The sequence below is a fragment of the Fundulus heteroclitus genome, chromosome 22 (genome assembly GCF_011125445.2).
Source record: "Fundulus heteroclitus isolate FHET01 chromosome 22, MU-UCD_Fhet_4.1, whole genome shotgun sequence".
NCBI lineage: Eukaryota > Metazoa > Chordata > Actinopteri > Cyprinodontiformes > Fundulidae > Fundulus > Fundulus heteroclitus.
In genome coordinates, this window is record NC_046382.1 from 27384682 (window position 1) to 27412373 (window position 27692).

The 27692-nt window shown below is 42.2% G+C and overlaps 2 protein-coding genes across 2 annotated transcripts in view; one reads left to right on the forward strand and one right to left on the reverse strand.

Annotated features, from left to right (window-relative positions):
- The window catches only part of mgmt (O-6-methylguanine-DNA methyltransferase), a 303909-nt gene that overhangs the window by 52583 nt on the left and 223634 nt on the right, over nt 1-27692 (reverse strand). The window lies entirely within an intron of this gene.
- add3b (adducin 3 (gamma) b) lies at nt 577-27552 on the forward strand. Its single transcript, XM_036126858.1, has 15 exons — nt 577-696; nt 1360-1570; nt 3842-3986; nt 5022-5173; nt 5617-5697; nt 8658-8807; nt 9147-9290; nt 11508-11606; nt 12680-12853; nt 15078-15338; nt 15529-15642; nt 18276-18365; nt 19481-19604; nt 23122-23217; nt 25347-27552. Exons 2-15 carry the CDS (start codon nt 1397-1399, stop codon nt 25595-25597), a joined length of 2055 nt encoding a protein of 684 aa, XP_035982751.1. The 5' UTR covers nt 577-696; nt 1360-1396; the 3' UTR covers nt 25598-27552.

The following is a 27692-nucleotide window of genomic DNA, read 5'->3' on the forward strand; positions in this document are numbered from 1 at the left end:
TCAAACCCCTTTTTTGTGAATTGATCCAAACAGTGCCAAAAAACTTTGATTGGCCTCTCAGACAGACGCTTATTTTTTAAATAAGGCAAATCACTCACATGCAAAGAAAGGAACAAACTTTTTTTTATTAAACAACATGCAGCTAAAAGTATATTTAGGGTGGCTCCATGTGGCAAAACCCCGACAGCAAGCAGGCTGCAGATTCAAGCTTTCCCCCCCCCCCCCCCTCCTGCTCCAGCGTGTGCTTGTAAAATCCGGTCCCCCAACCAGCGCCTGTATCTTTTGTCCCGCTCCCTCCCTCGCAGCCAGGGCCCGGGTGGTGGGCGGGTGGGTGGATAAGTGAAGTCACATGGTCACTTTTCCTTTTTTCCCACACAAACACACCCACATCCTCCTCCACGCTGCCGCTCTTCTTCCTCACTCCTCTTCGGCTCAGCAGCACTCAGAGAGCCGCAGCGGGCAGTCCGTCTGGATACAGTAAAAAAAAAAAAAGCGCCACAAGTTGCGCCTAGCAGGCTCCCCTTCCTCCTCCTCCTCCTCATCCTCCTTTACTTCTTCTTTTCGTTTTTTCTTTCCCATCGCAATGAATCCGAATCGACAATAGCAGCCGTGCGGCTCCTCTTCATCCCGGTCCTTGCTGGAGAAAAGTCGACATCTCGCCGTCCTGGGAAGAGTTGGAGGGACTTTTCATTAGAGGTAATCTGCAGTTCTTCTTTTCTTTCTTTTTGCCCTGTTTTCTCTCTCTCTCTCTCTCTCTCTCTCTCTCTCTCTCTCTCTTCTTGTTTTTACTTTTATGTGCATCGCCTTAATGTTTTAAAGTTGCAACATGACGGCTGCTTCTCCTGCTTTGGTTTTTGCTGCAGTGATCCCAACTTTTTTTTTTTTTTTTTTAAATGCAGGGCCCCTAATGTAAAGGCTGTCTCCTACGCCTCCACCCCCACATCCAGGTGCTAACTGCTTTCCATATGAGCTGGTTTACAAGAGGCCCGTACCTTTGTTTACCATCCACCATGCTTTACTGTCTTCCTGAGTGGGGGAGTTTTCTTTTCTCTCTCTCTCTCTCTCTCTAAGCCCAACATCTGGGGGTGGAGGGGAGAAAGAGTTCTGGGGGTATGAATGCATCAGTTCGGTCCCCCTTGCATCACGTTCAAAGGGTCTCTGACTAACTCAGCTTTGCACAAATCTGCATCAGTCAGTCGCACAACAACGTCCTCCGCTCCTCTCTCTTTTTTTTGTCTAGATCACTGTAATTACATGAGTCACCGCTGCAGTCATAGACTAGTTTTCTTTCTGACACCGGCTGCCTCGCCAAGCCTCGAGTCCGAGCTTAAGGTGAGCCGATCCTCTCGTTTTTTTCAGGGCAAAGGAGGCCGCCGCCGCCGCCCAGGAGGAAGACATGAGCTTGGTGGACGTGAGGAGGGCGGCCGGGTCCCTGACCCTGCCCCTGTCCGGCAACGACTCGGGCGACCCGGAGTCGCAGCAGCGCGGCAGGACCCTGTCGCCGGACCTGAGGCAGGACTTCAACATGATGGAGGAGAAGAAGAGGGTCACCCAGATCCTGCAGAGTCCGGTGCGTAGAGTTCCAGCTGCGTGAGAATGCCTTCCTCCTACACAGAAGCTTTCGGCTGTGTATGAGTAACGAGCCGTGGCGATAGAGCCAGAGAGGCTGTGAAATGCGTTCTTCTAACCCCGTGTTTAAAAAGCCTGCTGCATTTACAAATGTCAGTGTTTTCCCCATGTTTGCTTCTCTGTGAAGCGCCGCCGAAAGCGTGCGACTTCTCTGAAACTGTAGAGACATCCTTCATTGTCCCACAGTGGGGGAAATTCAGGATGCAGGTAGGAAGTTTGATCTGGAGCTTCAGCTGATGACCTGACTGAGGGTCAGGCTGAGTTAGGGTTGTGGAGTTCCTCCTTCTGGTAGTTTGGGGAGGAGAATTAAGATACAGCTTCATGTGTCCATCAGTCCTTTGGTCCATTCATCTGTCTGATCACTGTGGCTATATTTTACCATAGCTTCACAGTGAGGTTTTGTGGTCCAATTTAAAGTTAAATAGGCTGAAGAATGTGGTGGCGTCTAAAAGATTGAATGTGGAAAAGTGTGAAACTGTGGCCTGAAAACTGAGATTCCTGGTTATAATTCCCTCTTTTCCCTAGATAAAAATGCAAAGACGGCCAAAAGCGACAAATCTACGCAGTATAACTTGAAAACTGCCGTATTTTTTTATTGAATTCTCTCCACTGGGTGTTTATTTTTAAGTTATGCTAAAGCATGATAAAAATAACTTTAAATAAATGGTTTAGATAAATTTATTGTTTTTTTTTTTTCCACCTGTCCTGCCACGGCATCGTCCCAAGGTCAGGGAAAAGATTATACCAAACCAGGAAATCAAATGCACTAACATATGATAGCAGCTGTGGGCATAATTGTAGCCATTCCTTTTTTTAAATAATAATAATAGAACTTTATTGATCTCACAATGGAGAAATTCACTTGTTCATCTTAACTCATCCCCTTGGGGAGCAGTGGGTTGCCACTGTTAAGGGGGTTAAGGGTTTTGCTCAGGGACACAGAATGGCAGCTTGTGGGAGTTGAACTCAGAACCTCTGGGACCAAAGCTCTGTGCTCTAACCACTAGGCCACCACTCCCCATGTAAATAAGAGGGTGTATATAATGTTACACATGTTCTGTAAAATTGTGGAACATTTACTTACAGCAATAAGCTCATATGGGTTTAGATTTTACTTGTTGCTTTAAAGTCCCAGATTGGCTGTATTATTGGGTCATTTTGAAACGGCATTCAGACTGCACCTGTTTCCAACTGTGCTAGAAACACTTTAAGAATATTTAACTGTAGCCTATAGTCCTTTAAATTCAGAACTGGTTCAATTTCTTGATCTTTTAACATATTAGAAACACTTATCTGGGGGGGTTTCAGAAGACAATTAAACATAACCCAATCTTTTGGATCATCATCTTGTAAAAATCTGTCCTTTCTTGCAATAATCCTACCAGTTGTGGTAAATCCATGTTTTCCTGACTACTGTCTGTATCAATCTGTCTTAGCGATGCTTCAACCACTCTGTGACACTCACTATGTAGAGCACTATTGCCTGGCTGCGGGATGTGTGGACATCTAGTACAGTCAGACTCCATCCTGCAAGCTAATTATACTATTGGCATGCAACGTGTGAATATCATTTGCAGCGCTAATGTTGCACACACTGATGGTTTCTCCTTCCGTTTTCGGTCTCTCCCTGTACTTTTGATGTAGTTCAGAAATCCTTCCCACGCCGCTTCAGAAATAATTTATCCTGTACTTCATTGGGCACGAGATTTCGGTCCAACTTCACCGAAACTGTACAAGCAGCACAGGCTGAAGCACAAAGAGATGTAAGGCAAAAAAATAAAAAATGCCAATGAAGTGCGCGGAAATAAGACGAGCCCACACTCATCTTCGGTTGCATAACAGGCCCAACAAGTGTAAGGCGTCGCCATGGGAACAGTGGACGGATGGAGCTGAATACCAGAGCTCAGCTGTAGCTCACAGACAGCAAATATTGCTGTTTCAGGGCTCAGTGGCCACTCTTTGCAGGTTAATGTACACCCCCCCCCCCCTTCCTCCCCTCTTTGCTTTTAATGAAGCCCCCCTTTTCACAGACTCACAAAGAGCCTCCTAATAAGCCCTCTGTGATTTGTGTACGGCGGTAATAAGGGGAGCTGCGCTCCCTGGACACATCTCCTGGAGGTGTTGGAATGAGGTCAAGTTGTGTTTGTCCCAGTTGTCGGGGTGACGCGGCTTGACGACTGCGTTTTCCCTTCTTCTCTCGTTTTGTTTACAGGTGTTCAAAGATGAGCTGGAGGGCCTGATTCAGGACCAGATGACGAAGGGCAACAACCCCTCGGGTCTCCTGGCCCTCAGGCAGATCGCCGACTTGGTCATGGCCAGCAGCGTGGGAGGAGCAGGCCCTTTGACTTCGCCCATCAGTGAGTGGCTGTGTTTTGCCAAAGAATCTGCCTCCGTCCCTTTCGGGCCTGGCTGGCGCTAAAGCGGGCTACGTGTGTACGAGCGCATTCTGCACCCTGATTGACCTCATTGTTTGGAGGCTAAATTCTCCGACTCCTGTGACACTCGACAAGCCCGGAACGGCACAAGAGGCAGAAGGTTGTTGACAACGTCCTTCATTGTGTACGTCCCCTCGTGAACGCTCTTTGTTAAGAATTACGGCGGTAATTATGTTAGTGTGACTGTTTGCCTCTGGGGGGGGGGGTTTCAGGGAGGTCATGGAGAAGATGTAAACATTGGGGTCACGCCATGAAGGAAGTGGTTGCGAGGCTGTTTATGCAAACCTTTCTTTTAAAAAGCCAGAGCGGCCGTAAAAAAAAAAAGGAAAAAAGAAAGAAAAAGAAGGCCGGGTTCTGTATCATTAAATGTCCTTATATGGAGTAAAAGGCCCAAAAATATCTTCTGGGTTCATTTTGGGAATTCTCAGACCTTTTTTTTTTTAGCTTTGGAGCTGCGTTCAGCTCTGGAGACATGGGTTTCCTGCATTTAGAAAGCTTTGTGTACGCTAGAAGCAAACCGTGTAACTTAGTTCCAAACGCCGTCTGGACACGTCTGGAAGAGTCAAGTAGATCCACGGAGAAGTAGATGCTTTTCCAGACTTTATATTTCCTGTGGCATTGTTTAAAAAGATGCAGTCTTCCACTTGTTTGTCCATCCAAGTGTTCATCCATTCATCGGTCCGTACATCTGTTCATCCGCCCTCCGTCCACCCTTTCCTCTTGTCTCCCTGTTTTTTGTCTATACTCCATACTCAAAGATGGACCGCTCGGGAGACATCAGCTTTAATGTCATAACGGACTTTTTGGAATTTGCCTTTAAAGAAATAGTTAAAAAAGGACACAGAAGTCTGGAAATTTAAGTCTGGTAAAATCTGAGAACGAGCGTTGACGTAAGCGTGTGCAGCAGTGCTACATGCGAGCAGACTGAAGTACTGACGCTGTTCCGTCTCGCCTCAGGCTTCGGGATGGTGACGCCCGTGAATGACTTGTACAGCATCGAGTCTCCTTCCTTTGCCAAAGGAGAGAAACAGAGCCGCTGCAAACTGGCCACCCTCTACAGGCTCGTCGACCTCTTCACCTGGGCTCGTTTTACAAGCTCCTACATCACTGTGAGTACAACTCCATTGTCACGCTTCGGCGCACGACGCCTTATTTATGCAGCACAGGAGGTTCGCCTTTCTTTACGCGAACTTGCCTTTCATACTCCTTTAGGGCCTATAGAGGAATCCGTCTTCAGGTTCAGAGAGTGTAAATTATAAATGTTACAGGTATCTACGATTTTGAATTTAACAGCAGTTTAAAGTGACACCGCAAAATACCCGCTGAACACCTGAAATGTCCGGGTGTGACATTTGAGTACAGGGGCATAAGTTAAACACATCTGATTAATTCCTCTCTGAGCTTGGATTTATATTTCAGGCGCATCAGAGCGGATCTGCTTTTCGATTCTGACCTGAATTAGTTTTTACTTTCATTGGTTAAGAAGGCTGGAATATAATTTTGCAGCTAGCTGTTGTGGAGTGGCCTTTCTGATATGCTCCCTGTGTCTCAGGTGCGCGTGAGCAAAGAGCAGGATCATGTTCTCATCAGTCCACGAGGTCTGTCCTTCTCCGAGGTGACGGCGGCAAATTTGGTAAGAACAACGCCTGGTTAGGATGTCATTTACTGAATGCTGTTAGTGTTGTACTGATAAGGTGCCCTAATGCATTCTGGGGCTTATTTTGTGTCCAGCGTTTTTGCGTAAAAAAACGCCGGAGCGTCAACATTTGTCGCTCTAAATTAAATTCACACAAATTGGGTGATTGTGTCTAATCAGGGACAACAGTGTTGTTGTTGTCGCCAGCTTCACATGGTTCTTAATGCTTTCTGTGTTCTCGTGCGGGTATGATTCGTTAGATTTATTTCCAAAATTAGTGAGATTGGATTTGAATTTAATTCAATTTTATTTATATAGCGCCAATTCACAACGTCATGTCATCTCAAGGCACTTTACAAAGTCAAATTCAATCAAATCGCACGGACAGATTGGTGAAAAAGTTTCCCGTTTCGGGAAACCCAGCAGATTGCATCAAGCCTTGACAAAGAGCCTTCACTTCTCCTGAAAGAGCGTAGAGCCACAGGGAGAGTCGTTCACTGGGTATCGAGGGCTGGGTATTGATTCAAACTTCTAGAATCGATTCGATTCCGATTCTCAAGATTTCGAATAGATTATTTTTGATCTCATCCGGTCTCAAATTGGATTGCTGGTATTAAAAGCATTTTTCTAGATGTTACCTGAATTAAATGACTGTAGTTATGCCACATCTTGATACAAGTATTATGACAGCAAATTAATAAAGTAATGGTAGTTAATGGCAGCTGTAAGGACCAAACACTCATGTTGAGACAATTGCTTTCAAAACACGCTGAGAGGCAGAATACCCAAACAGATCGGTGGTAGAGAACAGAGGACGCCAGAGCTATGTACAGCTGCTATTTCAATTCAGAAATACTTAAATAATCCCAAAGGGATTAATCCCAGGGTGGACCCAGCTGACATTGGGCGGGGTCCACCCTGGACAGGTCACCAGTCCATCACAGGGCAACATAACCATGCATGAAAAACACTCCTACCTAAACAAACTCCAGACCCCAGGCCAAACTCAGGGCCTTCTTGTTGCAGGAGACTGTTACTGTAGTAACTGCACCACAGAGCATGCCTTTGTTCCATTTTGCTATAAAGTCTATGCAAAACTTGGCTGGGGGGTTTTCCACCAAACAGGTTCCCGTGCTAAACTGGTGTTAGCGGTTGCATAGCGACAGTTTCATACATAAAACTGGTCCTATCTCAGCGCAGCTGCTAGCTTGCTCAGAGGGATCATTAACTCATTCACGTTTTCATTTTGAAAGTTAATTGTTCTTTAAATCCGACTGACGCTAGTTAAAAGCAATTAACGCAGATTAATCAGCACGTCGTCCTCTCTTACTTGCTAGTTGCTGCTGTTTGTTTTAACATTCCGGGTTTTTTTATAATGGATGCATGTCAATGAACTGCACAGAGGTGGCTCTTACAGTCTGATCTTGTGCTAGGTTTATATACCCGGTTTGTCACTATGCTTATAAACATCTTTTATTACGACCACCTGTTGGTGGTAAATCCTGTTCAAAACAAACATGCATGCAGTTTATCTTGACTAAGCCGTTTATTATCACTGATCAGAGCTTGGAAACGCCCTTCGGCATCGCGTAGAGCATTCACAAACACATAACTCAGCTTTTGTAAATGAAGCTGTTGACACAACACAGCTGTTTGCAGAGATACCAAGAGGAAAACAATCATTTATGTTGATAAACGGTCTCCCCGCTCTGCGATCCTCCACAGAAAATTCAAGGCTCGGCTGGACCAGGATCGAATATTTACATTTTGAGTGACCTACTTAGGGCTGACAGTCTCTAGCTTTGGTTCTGGAACTGCTTGGATTTATTAAAGAGAGAAGTTTGCCGGTTGCTTTGTTAAGTCATACAGTGCAAAAATGTGGTTGGGCTTGCAGATGCATCATTGAAGTTTTTATTGCTGACTGTGCAATTTTAAAGCTGGTGCTCTTAGTGTGCTTCTTCACAAATGGCCAATGGAAGCTCCTGTTTGAGTAGTTCTGGAAACTTTTCATGCATTTTGCAGTCAGCTATTTTTCTACTAATCATTGGTCCCTGGAAGAAACTTTGAACTTCACTCTTTAATCTACATTTTAATTACATGTTGAGATTTGTATTACAGAGTGCTGTGAAAAAGTATTTGCCTCTTACAGATTTCTTCTGTTTTTTTGTGACAAACTTTTGTGGAAAAACAAAATTCTAAGAAAAATATTATCGGCAAACGTAACTTAAACAAATACAAGCAGCTGTCAAATTTTATTTATCAGGGTTAAAAACATCTGTCCATAGCAACTTGGCCCTGTATGAAGATGTAATTACCCAATGGAGATTATTCACATTCTTCGATCTCACTGGCCATACCAAGACCTGATTATTGCCAGACTAGTAGAACAAAAATAACACCCAAATAGAACCTTATTTACAACATGAAGTTGGCTATAAGACTTAAAAAAAAAGCAGCAGATGATGTCCAGATCTAAAGGAATTAAAGTTGCTGACATCTATCAGTGCGGACAACTAGAATCATTGAAATTCTTTGTACATTTTGCACCCAGCTAGAATTCTCTGGCTTACATGCTAAACGCTCTGCGTGTCAGAAAAGCTCACGCACCCTGAACACCTCATTCCCTCTATGAAACACGGCGGCGGCTCCAACATGCTGCGGGTACGCCTTTCATTATGAGGCACAGCGAAGCCGCTCCGAGCCGAACTCCCATCGGCATTCAGCCGCTAAATAAACAGCTGGCTGGGAAAAGCTCCATTGTCGCACGGATCTTTTTTTTTTTTTTTTTTTTTTTTATGCGTGGGTTTCTGTTTTGTTCATGCGGCGCTTTCAAGGACCAATTTAGCTACAGTACTTCCATGGCAACATTGACTAATGCCACTTAGAGTATTAGTCTGTCACCTAGCGTTGAGCAGAACTTTAACTTGGCTTTTAATTTCTCTCCACGTCGCCCGCAGGTGAAAGTGAACATCGTTGGTGACGTCGTGGACCAGGGCTCCACGGACCTGGGCCTTGACCATTTTGGATTTGCTCCTCATGCGGCCATTTACTCGATGCGCCCTGATGTGAAATGCATCATCCATATACACACCCCGGCCACAGCTGCTGTAAGTACTCTCTAGTCATACATATATTGAATACGTTTTTTTTCACTACATAAAATCTGCTGCTTTATGGCTGAAAGACAAGGTCAGATTAAAAGTAGCCTCTTCGCATGCCTGGTTGGTACAGGTGCAGAGCCCCAGTCATGTAATTTTATCTTTTCCTTTGAATCCTTGCTGTAAAGCGCAGAGCACACCATGAGCTCTGCTGTTAAACTGCATTTTCATTTGTGCCCCATGAGGAAGACAACGAAAATAACAATAAAGTAAAAAGAAAAAAAAACAGTGCCTCTGTTGAGACGCTGGTGCATCACAGTCTCGCTTGTTTTCATCCCACACTAACAGGTGTCCTCGATGAAATGTGGAATCCTGCCCATTTCCCAGGAGGCTTTGCTGCTGGGAGACGTGAGCTGCTTCGGTTACCATGGCAGCCTGGATAATAAAGAGGAGAAGGTGGAGTTTCAGAAAGCTCTGGGCCCGACTGCCAAGGTACCGGCAAGCTGAAGCGCCTCTTTAACAGCTCGCTCACTTTGACATCGTGATGCACGCTCACAGGGGATCCTATGAATGTTGAACCTCTTCAATCACATGTATACCTGCCAGTGGGCAGGAGTTGATTACTAGACTGTGTACTGAGCTTTTAAGAGAGCGCCTCAAATAATGTAAATAAGAAAGTTTGCAAATATGAGTAATGTCTGTAATCCTAAACTGTAACAGAGGTAAAGTTTACTCAGATTTAAAGGGGCTTAGTCGCATACTTTGACCTTAAAAATGACATACAAAAAAATATAATCTTCAAATTAAACAGTATATGCCAAACGTTTGTCCCGATAGCGCTTAGTTGTCCTTTTTGAGCCTGAAAAGAACTTTACACCGGTTGCGATCAGCAGACAGAAACACTGTTGTGCCATCTGCTGGCAGTACCGCGGAGCTATCAGAAAGCGAGATGCTGATGATTGATGCAGCTACTGTAGGCTAGCTGGTAGAACATCTGCATGTTTCTAGCGGCTCTTTCTGATAGAGCCGGTAGATTGTCCTGCAACGCCTCGCAGTAAAGTGACAGCTCAGTGCGGTCTAAGACCAGCCAGGTCCACGGGGGTTAGGGTTACTTCACCTCTTTCTTTTAACACCTCCGCTGGACGCTGCTGACTCACTGGGCTCCCCTTGCTCACTAAGCAACACCTAACTGTAGCCACTTGATCTTGTTCTGGTAAATATACACAAACGCACTTTGTTTGATTATTTAATTGGAAAACCTTTGTATGCGTCCGGAATGAGCTACTGGGGTAGAAATTTGTTAAGTCATAGTATGTGACTCTAGAAAAAAGGGCTGTATCCTTTTCCTATATAGTGTATATAAACCTATGGTTTAATATGCATAATGGTTTCATAAACCATTACTTTAGCAGCAGTAGGAATATTGTGTTTTGTCTTTTAAATGAACACATTGGAATAGATTGTGTTATATACCAAATATAAACCTATTGTTGTTAGTGCTCGTGTTTTGTTCAACCACCAAATGTCGATGCCTGTTTGATGCTGCTGTACTCCAACGGATGGGAGCGGCTGAGGTGGTAAAATAAATATTCTCAGACTTGTTAAGGACGATAGCCTTTCATAGACAACATCTCTCTGACTCTTGTCGGACTTAAAGTATCCAAAATACTGCCCAGCTGGTGATGTGGCCTTTCCTCTTTTAGCCACAATTTCCTCCGGAGCTGATACACTCTTTTCACTCCGCGGCAATTGTTTTTTTTATTTTCAAGCAGTAAATGAGTTTGTCGATGCCACCAACCTTGCTTAGCTGGCCGTGACAGGTCGAGAGGCTGATGCCTTTCCTCAGCCTACATCCCCCAGAATACCATGCGGCTCTGGCTTGGAGTTCAGTGAAGTTATGGATCTGATCACATGTATATCGCAACAGATGTTATTGTTTTATTGCCCAGACCTACATGCTAAGTAACCTATGTTTTATAGCGCTGCAATGCTTTATTGTTGAACGTTTGAACTTTCTGTACCTCGGCTTGTGAAGCATTGTGTGTAGGAACCAGCGTCCAACTAGTGCCAGTCACGCAACCAGTAGAGATTTAAAGTGAGCGATGAAGATGAGCGCATAACCCAATATGAGAACTGACGAAATATGAAATCAGCACTCATAGAGAATAAGCAAGCCACGGGATAATAGTTTATCCTCACAGTTCGTACCCACGTGTTGCCAAACTTGTGCTTGACCCATCCAGCAACAGATTATTTCCTTTGTGGTTCAGTATTTTCTTCTTTTTGTTGGGGGGGGGGGGGGGGTGAAATGCTTAAACTCTGTATTGTTGGTGTTTGCCCCTTCTAGTGTTTGCAGTCGTCGCCAACGCTAAGATAGAGACTTTGCAGAATTTGCTGCCCGTGCACCAGGCTGTCCATCTCTGAAGGAACGACATCTGCAGAGTAGCCAATACAAACACAGCTTCAAAGCTGAGAAAAGAGCAAAAGTTTTGTGGGGTTTTTTTTTGGAGCACTTTGATGTATACTAACAGCCTGGCCCGAATATTGAGGCATTTTGCCCACCAGCTTCACACAATCAATCCTTATACTGTATTTTTGTTTAACTCGGGCAGGAAAAACAGATACCAATCCAAGTTCATGTATAAAATAGCTGCATCACACCTTGACTTTTTAGAGTCCACAGATACTGATTTGATTTGTGATTTTCAGGTGATGCTTTTGAGGAACCACGGGCTGCTGGCTTTAGGAGAGACAGTGGAAGAAGCCTTTCATTATGTGTACCACTCGCAGCAAGCGTGTGAAATCCAGGTATTTAAATGATGCTCCTCTTTGTTGTTCGACCTCCGCTGCATGACGAGGGGCGATTTAAACCTGATTGTGTTCCTGCACTCACACATGCCACTCGTTTAAGGTAGCCAAGGCTTTTGGTATTCATATGTTGATGAATGAGTCAGATGGATGAGATAAAGCAGGGCCTGAAATAGACGCGCAGCAGACGATGTCTGGCGTGATGGATTTCCGAGCAAATCTAAGTCAAACATGAGCTGGATGTGGCTGTTCTAGGCTCGGCTTTTTATTTGCTGTTGCTTTAGCCACAAGTCTGCAGTCAGGGTTCCTACACAGAACGGAGAGAAAACGTGTGGAACTACACTTAAATAGTTTCCAGATCAGGATAAATATGGAAATAGAAAATATTTTATTATTTAATTTCTTTATCTGTTGTCTAAATGTTTTCCTTCCTCTCTTCTTTGTGTCCTCCTTCCTACTACTACAATATTTTTTTCACTTTTTTCTGTGCGCCCTACCTCCTCTTCTTTCTTGTGACCTTCCTTCCTTCCTTGCTCCCTTTCCTTTTCCTATCCTTCTTTTCTTGTCTCCTTTCCCCGTTCCTTCTATCCTTTCTTTCTTGTCTTTGTTTTTTCCTTCCATTTGTTGCTCTTTCTTTCTTGTGTCATACGTAATTTCCTTTCGTTGGTCCTTCCTATCTTCTGTCCTTTTCTTTTGCATCTTCACTCCCTTCCCTCCATCCTTCTTTAATTCCTTGCTTTATTTTTCCTTGTTTCTTTCTTTCATCACTTCCTTTCTTCCCTCCAGTTTCAGGCTTTGGTAGACTCCCCGTTTAAAGTTGTTTAATTATCTTTCAGCTTTATGTTAAAATAAATGTTAAGGACTCAAACCTCTGGAATTTTTACATGACAAATGTGCGAGAGCCCTGTTCAGGGGGGTTTCCTACCCATGAGCTGCGTCGATTGGTAGTGTTTTTTGAAGTGAACGTGCATTTTAATGTCTGTCTAATCTATATAGAGAATCATAATTCAGCTTCTAAGTCACTGTGAGCAGTGCTGACAAAGTAAAGTCACATACCTGACGTCTGTTTTTAGGTGAATTCTCTGAGGTGTTCAGGCGGCGTGGACAACCTGGTGCTGCTGGACAGGGAGAAGTTTAAGCCCCGCACGCAGGGCGTGGCCGCGGCCGGGGTGCTCATTGACAACGAAGTCAAGTGGAAGGTGGGCGAGGCCGAGTTCGAGTCCCTCATGAGGATGCTGGACAACCTGGTGAGTGAACCCTCACCCCCGTGGGCTCCGATCAGGCGCTACCTGATTTGAGTGATCTAATCATATTGTGTTGTGATTGTATTGCCTTTTCCCTCATGGAGCGCGTTCGTATTTTTGCGTTTAGTGAGTCATTTCCAGGCTTCCTTGTGATCTTTTTTTTTTTTTTCTCTGTAAGGATTTGGTGGGGTGATTAGAGGCCCCGTTATTCCACCCGCTCTGATAATGGCTTGTTCTGCGGACGGCGGAGATGTCAGGCCGTCTGTTTTTGAACGGGCTTCTCGCTAACAGCTGCGGCTGCTGCTGCAGACGGCAGCTGTGTTAACTCTGAGGAGTCATTATCCGTCGGTCCACACGGTCCCAGCCTTCAGACGGCGAAGGCACGCCGCGGGCAGAGAGCCGCAGACCGCACGGTCGCTTATTGGAATAGCTCTAGTCCAGACAGTTTGGGTTTGGCTTTTCTTCAAAGGACTTTTAAGGACTACGGAGTGAAAATACAAGCTCTGGAAGTCTAGCTGGTGGTCTGACCTTTTAAACTCGAAGGGGAAGTGAGTTGGTTTTGTGGGGAACAAATCATAGGCGTAATGCCTTTGAGGGAAGAATAATAAATTAGATTGAGTGTTTTGGTTTTCTAAACTAGGAAAAGGGATTAAGTATAAACCAAACAGTGTTGTATTGGATTTTCTGAACTCTGGGTTTTACAAAGCTTTGAGTAGCCAAAAACCTACCAGCAGATTCGGGTTTCTTTTTAAGAACTATAATATACGAATAGTGAAGACCATTTACTGCTATCCTTAATCATTTGCTCGTGGTTAGCAGGGCTAGAATGATAACGGATATCAAACCTGATGGTTTAAACACCTCCTTGTGTCTCTATATTAGCGATTAGCGTTACCCCGGAAACTGACGCTACGGTTGGGTTTGTTGCTTTCTCTGACGACCGTTTCCACTGTTTTATTTACATTTTGTTAAAAACATACTTGGTGAAAACTATTTACACCCTTTTCAGTAATTACTGGTCAGATTTATTAGCTTCACAGCAGACAACCCCTGTTAGTCATTCCCAACCAGCTTTTTGCATGTTTCCACTGGTATTCTCATGATTCATTTTGCTGATGAGCTCCAGGTCTTTGATGTTGGAAGGCAATATTTTAGCTTCCTTTATTAGAGAAACCCAATAGGTAGGGGACGGTTCAGCCCTCATTTACCATAGATAAATAAATAATTTTAAAGTCACTTCCACGATTGGCATAACAGTAGACAAGATAACTTTTATGTTAATACTTAATAGTCTAATAGTCTAGCGTGAAAGCAAACCACACCAGCTAAAAATGAGCAATATGTACCCCAATCGAACCGAGTCTACCAGACTATCAGGTGTCAAAACGAGCTAAATGGAGTGGTGGAGGGAGGCGTACTTCTTTGTTTCGTTGCTTCACTATTCAGTCAGACTGAGCTGTCAGCTGATTAACATTTTTCCAGCAGTAGTTCCTACCACAGTAGAACGGAACTGCCTCATAGGTCAATTATCTGTGAAAAAGACCTTTATGTTGTTTTGTTTTTCGAATTTGAATTATTCTTGATGTACTCACCATGTTAGGAGAGATTAAAGCTTTCATCAGCAGCTCGTTGTTTGGTCAGGTGAGCGGCTGCAGTCTGAAGAAACTTACACATGACAGGGGTAGGAGTACCTTTAAGTGTTTCTCTAGCAGTAACAACGTACACAATAAAGTGTTACATCGTGCCCATCAGTCCATTGTGATTTACTTAGACATTGACACTGCAATGATGATCGCAATTATCCCTGCTGGGGTCGCGAGGGGTGCAGGTGCCTATCTCCAGTTGTCAATGGGCGAGAGGCAGGGTACACCCTGGACAGGTCGCCATTCTATATATATATATATATATATATATATATATAGCAATATATATATATATATATATATATATATATATATATATATTGCTATATATATTGCTATTAAATATTGAAAGTGTTTGATCTTTTTACTCATAACCTTGGCAAATCTATAAAAACTGTTTATGTTTTGGTTTGTTGAAATATTTACAATCTAAATGGAAATGGATCTTCGTGGCCTGTGGATTGTTTGCATTTTTAAATATTTCTGAGTGCAGATCTCTCTCCCGAATTCTGAAGCAATGTAAAATGTTACTTTTTCCGTGCATATTTTAGTCATTCGCTGTCTCTCCTCATGTGACCCGGCAGGGGTACAGAACAGGCTACTCTTATCGGAACCCAGTTGTCCGTGAGAAGCCGCGTTCAAAGAACGACGTGGAAATCCCCGCCACGGTGTCCGCGGTGCCGACGGAGGACAGTGAGGCGGGTCTGTGCAGCCCCTTCAGGTTCATGGCCCAGAAACAGCAGAGGGAGAGAACCCGCTGGCTCACCTCACCCAACAGCTACCTGAAGGTCAACGTTCCTGAGCAGTCGCCCAGCGGGGACGTCAGCCCAAGGACCAAAATCATGGTAGGTCTACTTTAAATGTCCACCCTTCACAAGAAATTGTGTCATCTGCAGCAACTGCCCGTGGCTGGTTGCAGGAGCAAACCGTGCTCAGGAGATTTTTCCCTTTATATAAGCCTGCCCTCTTGTGGTTGGTTTGAAGAAAAGCATGTGCTATATTTGTTTGTAATACATCTCTTTCAATTATTTTCAGTGGATGAAGTCACAGCCAGGAAACAGCATGGGGACCCCAATAAAAATCGAGGACCCTAACCAGTTTGTCCCACTCAACACTAACCCGACGGAGGTTTTGGATAAAAGGAACCGGGTCAGTTTTTGCTTCACAACAACAGATACTCTGTCACAGTTTAAGACTATCACTGTCAGCATAACAATGCTCAGACCAGACATACGGGTTAAACAATAAATAATTGTCATCTCAAGTAATCTGCTGAGTGCGGTCCATATTTATATTAATTCTTTAGTCTAACCAGTAAAGGGTATTTATTTTAAGACGTGATAAACAAACTACAAAAAAGTATCTTAACATAATGAAAAGGAGCTGAAAGAAGCGTATGAAAAGTATTCATATTCCTTATTCTTTCTTCAAATTTTGTCATGTTAAAACTACAGGCTTCACTGTGGTTTTTTTAGGTTAAGGAACAATATAAAGTAGTACATGTTAAAAAGTAGGAAGTAATTGATAATAATTTGGATTGAATTGAAATCTAAATGAAAATACAATGCAAACTATTGCTTCCTAAAGTCACCTCGTTGGCTGTTAGAATGAACCAGCAGGAAAGTTAATTTCAGTATAAATCCAGCTGTTCCATGAAGGCCTCAGAGATTCGTTAGAAAACATTCGTGAACCAAGAGCATCATGAAGACCGAGGAACACAGCAGCTGGCTCAAGGTGAAAGCTGGGGAGACATTTAAAGCAGGATTACATTCGGTCCAAATCCATCATCAAAAAATAGAAACAAAAAACTATAATACAACTGCAAACCTAAGAAGACGTGACATGTCACGTAAACTGATAACTGGACAAGTCGTATGGTGGACACACCAAACATGAAGAAGAAGGTCCTCTGACCAGATAAAAATAAAATGTAACTTTTGGTCGCCAAATCTCATCCAGCCATCTCATCCATCTGACTCATTTATCAACATATGAATACCAAAAGCCTTGGCTACCTTAAACGAGTGGCACGTGTGAGTGCAGGAACACAATCAGGTTTAAATCACCCGAACGGTGCCCCTCGTCATGCAGCGGAGGTTGAATAATAAAGAGGAGCATTATTTAAATACCTGGATTTCACACACTTGCTGCGAGTGGTGTGGCCAAAAGCAAGCCAAGCACGTCACTCTGAACACCTTCACACCACCCCACTGTGGCAGCAGCATCCTGCTATGCGGGTGCTTTTCTCCTTTGAAGGGAAGATGGGTGGAGCTAAATGTAGGGATATTCTTGAAAACAGAACAGCAGAGGTTCACTTTGCAGCAGAATAAGAGCCTTCCAACAGTGAAGCATGGTGATGGCCGTATCATAATAATGGGATGTCTTTCTTTAGAAGGAGATGGAAGTTGGTCAGAGCATAAGGGAAGATAGATAGTTCTTAATAAAGGCAAGTGATGAAAGTAAACCTGATGGATCATGTAAAAAACCTGAGGTTGGGATGGAGGTTCCCTTTCCAGTAGTAAAACAATTACGCACAATTTTGTGTCGGTGTATCTGATCACGTGAAAATTGGGCAGAGTATAAGGGTTGTAAATACTTTTGCAAAGCACTGCATGCTTATTGAACATCCTTCCCATGCTGCAGAAACCTGTCCTTTACACTTGTTTCTTTGTTACTTAATAATTGTCTATTTATTACTTTTGTAAGCCTCTACACACTCTATCCCAAATTTACACCAGAACACAAACAAGAACACATAAGTATATAGACTCATCTATGTATGTAAATATAGATAGATAGATAGATAGATAGATAGATAGATAGATAGATAGAGAGAGAGAGAGAGAGAGAGAGAGAGAGAGAGAGAGAGAGAGAGAGAGAGTTAGCAAACTCTAAATACATCAACAGGTTCTTATAAACATTGTCTTACAGTGAAAGCATTTTGTTCTGCAAATGGTTCTGTGTTCAGTTTTCCTTCCTAATTCTGATATAATTGCTGTTCTGAACAGTGAAATATTCATATAAAACAGATTATCTCAAAATAACAAATAATCCTCCTGATTAATTTTCGGCCTGAATAATTTGTCAACCTCTAATCCTGATTTTGGCATACTAGCTTTTTCCGCTAAATCAACAAGCTGCCTCATTAAACCACAGTCTTTGGAAGAGGACAAGTCAACGAATAATTTTAGGCTCCTAATGGTGCTCTAAGACTTCTCTATCCCAAATAAAACCGAGAGAAATGTCCGTGTGATTTTTATCCGTGTGTGAAGGGCCTTTCTGTTAAAGAGTCCGGTTCCTTGAGTGGAGAGACTTATGAGATCCTCTTGCTTTCAACGACACAAGAAGGAAACACATGTGCTAACATACATACATCGGCTCAGTATCACCACTTCACGGCATTTTCAACTACAACACATTTTGGTGCTTAATGTACTTCAGGAAATAATGCAATATATCCTTCACATCAGCAAGCTTTCATCCATCAGGGTTTTACCATGTCACATTTTCTCTATAGCTTGTCAAAGGAAGTGATTATTATTATATTCTCCATAACTGTAAAAAGTTGCTTACCTCTGAATGCTGCATTTTCCACAGACGGATGAAATCACAAAACATACTTATCATAAGTATCTAAAAAGTATCTTTATAAAGCTTTGGGATGCCTTTGGTAAACTCCTTTAATCTATTGCTCTCTAAATGCAACATCACTTTTACTAAAGTCTCATTGTACTACCATACTTTCAAAATGTTTACCTGTTTTTCCAAATATGTTTTCTCAGATAAAAGAACAGCACAGGGGTGATCAGATGACTCCAGGACCAAAATCTCAATTACTGGCAGGCATTGTAGTGGACACCAAACCAGGACCAGTGAGTATATGCATCCGTTCCGTTACATTTTAACGTTAAAGGTGCAGTAAGTGTAACTATAGTTTACAAGCTTCTGCCCTTTTCTCGTAAATATTGAACACTTGTGTTATCATCACAGAAACCTACAGTCCTATCCAACATAGTCTATTAAAATATAATGTCCCTTTCATTTTCCTTAAAACAGGAAGCAAACAAGATAGTAAATACTCATTGTTGGCTTTTTTTTTTTTTTTTGCTAAAGACAAAATTTTAAATCTTTGAGAATTATGCCAAGAAAATAAAACACTGTATATTTCAAGTGAAAGGGTGGTCTGTGTCGCTGAGGATTATTGTGCTGCTTATTAGCGTGACTTTGTCTGGTAAAATAAGTGTTAGCTATTATTATGAGCCCTCGATCGGAGGGTGTGTGCCCAATATTCTTTTAAATTAAAATGTTGACAGTATTGACATTTAAGGATTGCTCAATGGGCTGGCCGAAAACACGGGGCCACAGATTGGTAAATGGACTTAACTTACATAGTGTTTTTTCCAGTCATACAGACCACTCAAATAGCTTTACTCTAGAGCCACATTCACACAATCGCATGCACTAACGCACATATGAGTCCAGTGTTATTTATGGTTTTGTCTCCTGAATTGAATGAACCACTAAACCTCTTTAGGGAAGACAGCAGTGAGAATAAATCAGTAAACTAGGTTTTTGTCATTTACTGAGAACTTCACTCAATAGCTGTGCAAAGTGACCAGGCTAACTACTATTAGCATTATAAGCTAATAACAATGTGTTTCTTAGCAATTTGTGTCTGATTGATTTATCTGTTACTACACTGTTTCAATTAACCCAGGTTAAACAATAATTTGTACAGTTTAATAAGAAAAAAAACGTCAAGAAGTGCAAATCCATTGTTCACCACACAGTGATCACCACATTTCATCTGAATGGCAGCCATATTGGATTTTGAGATCTGTTTGGTGAGAAAATTGAACTTTCCAAACTTGAATTCTGGCTTCAGGGAGCATTCAGACCGATGCTTTCTGATTTGGAAACAGGAAAGGATGAAGTCTGAACACAAGTGGAAAACAGCATTCATAAAATGGTCTTTTCCTTTTGCCAGGCCTTCATCGTTGAAGATGAGGAGCTGACCCGCTCGCTTCCTCCCAACCCCTTCAATGATCTCACCCAGAAGGAGCTGGAAGATTATAAGAGCCTGGTGGAAAAAAAGCAGCAAGGACAGGAAGGTATGCATTTTTATTATTATTCATGATGTGATTACATTAATCGGATTCTGTCTTCTCTTTAATGTTTTATTAAACAGTCATATTCAATAAATTACCGGTAGAATATTATCAAAAAGTCCATATGTTTCAGTAACGCAGTTAACTAAGGTAAACACATTAAGTTGGTTGATTGCTCACTGTGGGGTGTTTTACAGTTCTTATTTCTGTTATTAACAATTATTTTTTGCTTACATATAATGACATCATAGGATTTAAGATTAGAATATTACATCAAACTGATAAATAGGGGAAAAAAGGTATAATTAAATAATGTGCACTTAATGAAGTAAGTATGTTTAATATTTACTTAAAGGTTGTTATTTTCACAAGATACATTTAATCTGACAAATGAACCTCACTGGAACCCATATTCTAATGTATTGAACATGACTATATGCAGGTACATCTCAATAAAGTTATCGAAAAAGTATTTCAGTAATTTAATTTAAAAAGTAGCTTATATTTTATATAGATTCACTACACACAGAGTGATATATTTATGTATTTCTGTATTTCTACTTTAATAATTCTGCTTCAATAATTGTGGCTTTTACAGGTCATGATTCTTTACACAGAATCATCTACCTAAACCTTTGTCCATGTTCTGTACAGTATGGACACCTAACACTTGCTCTGGGCACTTTTTTCCTGACTTCCTACATGACTTCAGTTTGGCATAGAGATAATCGACCAGTACCTCTGTGCAGGAAGCCCAGGTTGCTCTTACAGTGGCCTTCAGCTTGTCTACATTGTTGGGTCTGGTGTCTCTCGCTTTCCTCCATAGATTATCTGTGGTGTTTAGGTTAAGGGAGTTTGCTGGCCAGTCAGGCTCACTGACATCGTTGTCATTAAGCACGTATTGGTACATTTTTCATTGTCCTGCTTGAAAATGATATCAGCATGTCCATAGAGCTTGTCAGCAGAAGGAAGCTTTAAAAGTGCTCTAAAAGTCCCTGGCAGATGCTTGCAGTGAATTTGGACTTGGTAAAACACAGCGGTCCAACAGCAGATGGCATGGCTGCCCAAATTGTCATTCATGTTGGAAACTTCACACTAAACTTGAAGCCACTTGGGTTCTGTGCCGTTTCTCTCCACGTCCAGACTCAGGGATCTTGATTTCCTAATGAAATACAATAATTACTTTTACCTGAACAGAAGACTTTGGACCACAGTCCCCTCATTTGTGTCCTAAGACCATTTGGATGCTTTTGATGTATTCTCTGGCTCAGGACTAGCTTAACACAGGGAACAGTGACCATTGTAAACCATGTCCTATTATAGATATATGATCTTGAAGCTCTGACTCCAGCTGCAGTCCACCCCTTATGAATTTCTCCCAAACTCTAGAATGGGCTTTGCTTAGCAATCCTCTGAAAGGCTGGGGTTGTCCCTGTTGCTTGCTCACGTTTTTCCAACACTTCCCTTTCTAATCATATGCTTATGTACAACACTGAACAGTCAGTTTCTTTAAAAAGGACCTTTTGATGCATACCCTTACCCCATTAGCCAGCTTTTGCTGGAGCTTTCTTCCTGTCAAATGGTGTGCTCAACACAATCAACTGACCACTGTGAATACATGGAGGTTAAAGTATGAGAGACTTCAGCAAAGTCATAAGTTTGATGCAGTCAGCTGGGTTTCCTTAGGTAGAAAACATTTTAACAATTAGAATAACAATAGAAGTCTGGTCGCAGTGTTTTATCACAAGGATGGAGTTGTAATGAATGTAAAAGAGTTTGAATCTGTCTATACGAGTGGAACGAATTGACTACCTATCTCTGCTTCAATTGAATCTGGCCGTTATGCTAAACGCCTTGAAGTGTCATTCGTGTTTAAGAGGGAAAAAGGAATTAAGACAACTGTCCTTTCGGCCATTTTGTTCATGATTGTTGATGATGATGTAGCCATGACAAAATATTTCTGTAGTAAAAATATTTTCCTATCTTATGTTCTGCAAGGAATGCATAATATATATGGCTTAAAGGAGATAGCTACAGGTTTACCTCCTCCCAGCCAGTAGGTGGAGCGCTCCTGCTCATCTGCTCTCATTTAAACTCTCAGCTGTACTGTTTGCCAGCTGGTTGTCAGGTCCTTTGGTTAGCATCAGCAAAGATTTAACTTAGCTGTACAGAAGGAAAGCAGCAACTTTCACGTGACTTATGAGCCCCTTTGCTCCCTTAAGTCAGCACCAACGCCTAAAAGCTTTTTCACATTACTTTCAGCCTACTGTTCCTATTGGTGCAGAATCCTTTGAACGTGGGCGTTGGCATTGTAACCAGGAGTAAATATTTATATGTTTTAGACATGTCCAAATTTATAAAACAAATTCTTTCTATACTATATATTTATTTTTCAGTCAAATTAATACTCCATGCGTTCTGTTTGAATTAATCGTTTTGAGGAAAAAGTTGCAGCTATGACCTTTAACAGAGGTTGTTAGCTTGTAGTCCGGGCAGTTCATCAGTCCATCTTAGGATGGGTCATTTTTGAAGAAGGTTAGCTGAACCTTGACGTTGCCTGCAAATATAACTGTAGGGACACACAGCTGTCAGTCAGTGCTGTGTGCTGTGAAGTCAGCTCACAGGACTGAGCAGCAAAGACGTCAGAGCTGTCCAACTCTCCAGACAGGAATGCAACATGCGTGCAGGAGAGAAGCCTGTTTGTGACCGTGCATCAGGGTGTCACCTGTATTTTCCTTAGTAAGGTGTTATTTCTGAAACATGTCATCTTCAGGTTCGGGTTACATTATTAACACCCAAAGGTAGCTTTTCTTTACAGTGAGATGCGAAAAGAATGACGTCCGTTTTACACACCACAGAGACACACTGTAAAAACGAACACATATTAGACTAAACAAAAATACATATATTTTTTAAAGTACTCAGAGTACTCAGGGCTCCGCCAATCAGGACATTCTAGAGGAAAGACACATCTAAACATTCTAAAAAAAATTAAAACCAGCCAAGTTAAATCATAAGAATGCTAACTAAGCTAATATATTGAAAATGTAAATAGAATAAAAAATATATACTATAGTATATACTATATACTATACCATATAGTCCATTAAAAATGGAAAGTGTCTCTACAACTTATTCTATTCAATACTAGCTGCAGGCACAACGCTGTTTTTTATAACATCATGTTCTGCATTTTGAGACTAAAATCTCCACCCAGAGGGAAGAAGCTGAAACACATTAGGTAAAGGATGGGAGTCATTTTCTGAAATGGAGGAAGCTATCTGCTGTACCTGCCTGGTGTGCAGGAATAGAAGAGACTCACCAAATCAGTCTAGATGACCACTTCACTGCTTGATTTAAAGCATTTCTCTCCCTTACAGATTTAACGGATCTATGAAGCTTGTTATATAAGCTTCTCGTGTCATTTCGGTTGGCGCCTGTGATTCATCAGTTTGAAAATGCATTTTGCACAGACCTAAAAATCTGTTTGGTGGATAATTGCCTTTTATGTCTTTTGTAGAGGATGACGATGCCACTGATGCTGATGAGCTGACCACATTTGATGGCTCAACTATCTCTCTGTCACTTTCTCCCATAATGACACCAGTGAAACAAGGTAACGGGAAAATCGGCTGTCGGTGCCTTATAAATGACTCACCGACCTTGGACATTTTCACAATCCCATGTATGTGGATAATATGTGACATAACTGTGAAGTACAATGGAAAAGTCCCGAATGACTTTAAAAAAAAAAAGAATTTAACCAATGAAAATCAGAAAGGTGAGAAATACATGTGTATCCCCCCCGTACTCTGATCTCATCTGATGCAATACACACCAACCAAAGTGACAAACCCTTCAGGAGACACCCAATGGGGTACCGCGCGCGAGCTATTTTTAGAAACACAACGTCACGATGACGTCACATCACGTGGTACGCAGTGGGGCAAACTCCGGAAACCCGCCGCTGTTTTGCTGTAAAAGAGACGTGCGTTACCCTAGGTTTTACTCGGTAAACGACTGCTTTTTCCAAATCTAAGACCATGGTTTTTAAACATTGTTGCTATGGAACGTGCAACAGCGACTCGAGTTACGCTGATCGGCCGCATATGAAGGATGTTTTCTTCAAGACTGCCAAGGAGAAATGTGTACGCTTGGAACACCGGGGCGGTCGGCCTACACAACAGTTCAACCCGGAAAAAGTTACCAAATTCAAGTACATATGTAGCAAGCATTTTGTTGGAGGAAAGGGCACAACCGAATAACATCCTGACCCAATTCCAGCGACATCAAGTCAAGGTAAGAGTATTTTGGTGGCCGACATGTTAATAAAGTAGCGCCTGCTACCATGACAGCATATAGGCTATCATGGTAGCAGGCGCTAACATGATAGCCTGCTACCAGGATAGCTTACTCAAAAACATTTCAAATGAGACAGACATTAAACATATACCGATCCCTGGACGGTGATTACAAACAAAAAAAAAAAACGGCCGACGCTGCCATGATCGCCGCGCAGGAAAAAAAACCAAAGCTTACCGTTCATCAACTCGGCCCGTTTTCCAGTCTTTTTAAGCCCTCGAACCTCAAGCCATCGTTTGAGCTGAAGGTTGGTGTGTTCTTCGACAGTGCGACCAGTAATCCGTGTGCCTGGGACATCGTCTTGGGAAAGTTTAATGGCTGCAAAGTCGGTCATATCGCTGGTTCTGTTGCGCTTGTAATAGCTGGGTTATCCGTGCTTTCTCTCCTGTATGCCCTACCTAAGCGGCAAAAGGGGCGTTGCTCTTGAGACGGTGACGTCACGTGCGCGGTATCCCATTGATGTAAAGAGCTTTGATCACAGAAGGCAGTAGGTGGAGCTGCAGAGACCCACAGCTCAGGTGGGAGAATGTATTGGTGGGACAACTATTAGTCACGCACTCCACAAATCTGGCTTTTGTGGAAAAGTGGCAAGGATAAAGTTATAGGTAAAAGAAAGCCATAGGACGTCCTGATTTTGGTTTGACAAAAGCTGTTGAGAGGACTCAGCGAACATGTGGAAGAAGGTGGTCTGGTCAGGTGAGACCAATTTTGAACAATATGGCCTTCAAGTGAAATCCCTGCGTGGGACACAAAATTAGCCCTGCACATAAGCCTGAACACATCCTCCCAACAATGAAGCATGGTGATGGCAGCAATGTGTTAGTAGGACAGGGAAGATGGTCAGAGTGGGCGGAGCTTAGTTAAATTATGTAAAAGACTAGAATGGGGTGCAGGGTTGCCTTCCAGTAAGATGACCCTAAAAAAACAGCTAGAATGGAAAGGGTTGGATGAGTTACCAGTGCTCAGTCAAAGTCCAGAACCAATTACAATTGACAATCAGTGGCAAAACCGAAGAAAATCCATTTTTCTGTCACCAACCCTTAACCAACCTGAAACAATCTGAGCTATTTAAAAAAAAAAAAAAAAAAGAATCGTGTAAAAATTTCATTCGGGAGACGTAGCATATCCCAAAAGACTTGAAAATGTTATTTTCAGAAAAAGGTGCTTTTAATTTATATGAACTTAATATAAACACACACCATCCTTTCACTTTGTGTCAAACAAAATGTAAAAGCAACATCTAATTTTCCTTTAAAATGTTAACATGTTTGTGAAGAACTATCAATCTGTCTCACAACAGATTGATAGTTTAGCTCATAATTAATGCCTCTTCTGAGGGCCTTTTCTGTCGCTCCGCTCTGACTGGGCTTTATCTGTCGACAGACACAATACTCAACGGGAAGGACCACTTGTCAGAGATGGAGGAGGATCTGAGCATCGAGGTATCCAAGCTGAGCGTGAGCACTTCAGACACGGTGGAGATCTCCATAACAACAAGGGAGAACACGGGGGTGGCTCAGACCCCGGAGAGCCAGACCAAGTCACCCAAGAAGAAGAAAAACAAGTTCCGCACTCCCTCGTTCTTAAAGAAGAGTAAGAAGAAGAAGGAGGAGAAGGGAAAAACGGAAGCTTGAGTGTCTTTTCTGTAGGAGCGAAGAGCTTTATGTGAGGGAGCGGCAAAAGTGTGAAACCAATTCCTTATTTTCGTTGCGTTGAAGGGAAGAGAAATGGTCAGAAAGAGCCTTCTGGATGTTTCCCCCTATTCCCAGCTATCATTCCAAGTTCCTTCGATACGCGCCGGTGGGACATTTTCATGACCTGACAGTTTGTGACTGACCACTGAGAGTTTCTTTACTTCTCACCCATATTCTCAATGGGCCTTTCGTGGGTATTATGAAGTCGTTCATCCAATGAAACATCAAAGTGGACCTTAACTTTTTTTGTGATTTTTCTTATTATTGCACAAGTCGTTGAATGTTTTCTAGTTTTGAACTTTTTAATTTTCAAACATGTCTAGCTAGCGGTCATACGAGTAGTTTACGAGTGGCTGAAAAGTATAAAGCTATATGATGTTTTAGCCTTATAAACAGTATGATTTGTATTTGAGCTTTGAATCTAATCACAGTTACAGTTGTAATAATATATGCGGGTTTGTATAACTAGAACATTATAGTGTTTGATAGTAAATGATTCGATAGTCTTTGTACGTACGCCTCACACGCTAAAACATGCTGCGACGAACCAAGCGGTGACAAAACCGTGTCGTTTCTACACGGACGCGTCGCTCTCATGTGTGCTGCTTTTCGTGGTGTTTGTGACGAGGAATCGACTGTGACCAACAGAGAAGGCTCGGCTAAGTGAGGACTGTTTATGAGTTTGACTTTTGCTAATAGCTACTTTTTATTATGGGACGGCAATAATGATTCACGGCAAGTGGATTTTGACGGCGGTTTCGCTCGTTACAACTGAAGGCGTCTGGTTGGGGGAAGCTTTTCTTCTCGCTCACTGTTGGGAGTTTTACACGAAGTACAACACGAGGATTTTTATATTTCCAGCCCAGTCAACAATGTGAATGATGAGTTTAAACCCAAAGGGAGTGAACTTTTTTCTTGTAAATAGTTTAAAATGTTTTTTGTTTTTTTGTGAAGCTCCTTTTGTCATGCTAAACCAAATGGCGATGAATCTTTAAAAAAGTGACAGAACAATCTAATATGAATATTTTAAAACTCATACTGTTGTTTTTACCTACTACAATTAAGTGCTACAATTTTTTTGTTTTGTTTACATTTGTATTGCTAATGTATGCTTGTGTTTCCCCTTTTGTTTACGTTGCTCTTTGTGTTTTGATCGGATTACTTCTGCTAGACAAAAAAAAAATAACCCCTCCAATATGAAATAAAACTTTCGTTAGTACAAATTTCGCAGTCCCCCGTCGTAAAGCGCGCTGAACCCTCCCCCCACCCGTGCGAAAACAAAGCATTGACTCCGTTTGGGGATAATTACCCACGTGAAGCTGCATAATCAGCCTTCAGCCATGATATGAATGAGCGTTGTCATGGTGAAGCACTGAGTGTGGGGTCTGTGGAGACAAAAGGGGGGATTTGGTGTCTCCAACAGGTGTTCGTGGAGGGGGAAGTGGCGGGATCTGCACCTTCACGACCCCCTTCTACCACCCACATGCACCTCTGTAAAACATACGGAGATAAAGATCAGCAATTTAGCTAACGCGTCTAAACATAAGCTTAACTCGTGGGATTTCTTTTATCTGCTCAATGAAGAAATTAAAGGGATTTTTTTCGGTTTGTTTTTAGGATCTTTGGCCTTTTTTTTTTTTTTGCCTCCAAAGTATGACCAGTATCAGAATATATATTTGCTATAGGAGTGTGTGAACACCAAAGTTTATTTTCCGTCCATGCCACAGCTTGGACAGAGGGTAAAGAGCAGGTGACAAATGTCTGACCTGCTCTGACCTCATGACAAAGGGTCTCAATTGTCGTAAAACAACTATAGAATCAACGGACCACCACTATGTTTAAACAGAGCTTGGACATTTTCACATTTTGTCACATTAAAACAAAACAAAAACAAATGAAATGTGTTTTATTGGGATTTTATGTAATAGCCCAATACAAGAAAAGGATACATGGTTTTCCTAAAGTTTGCAGCTAAAAACAATGTTCAGAGTACATCTGTCTGTAATAATTTCACGTGAATAAAGCTGTTCTGGGA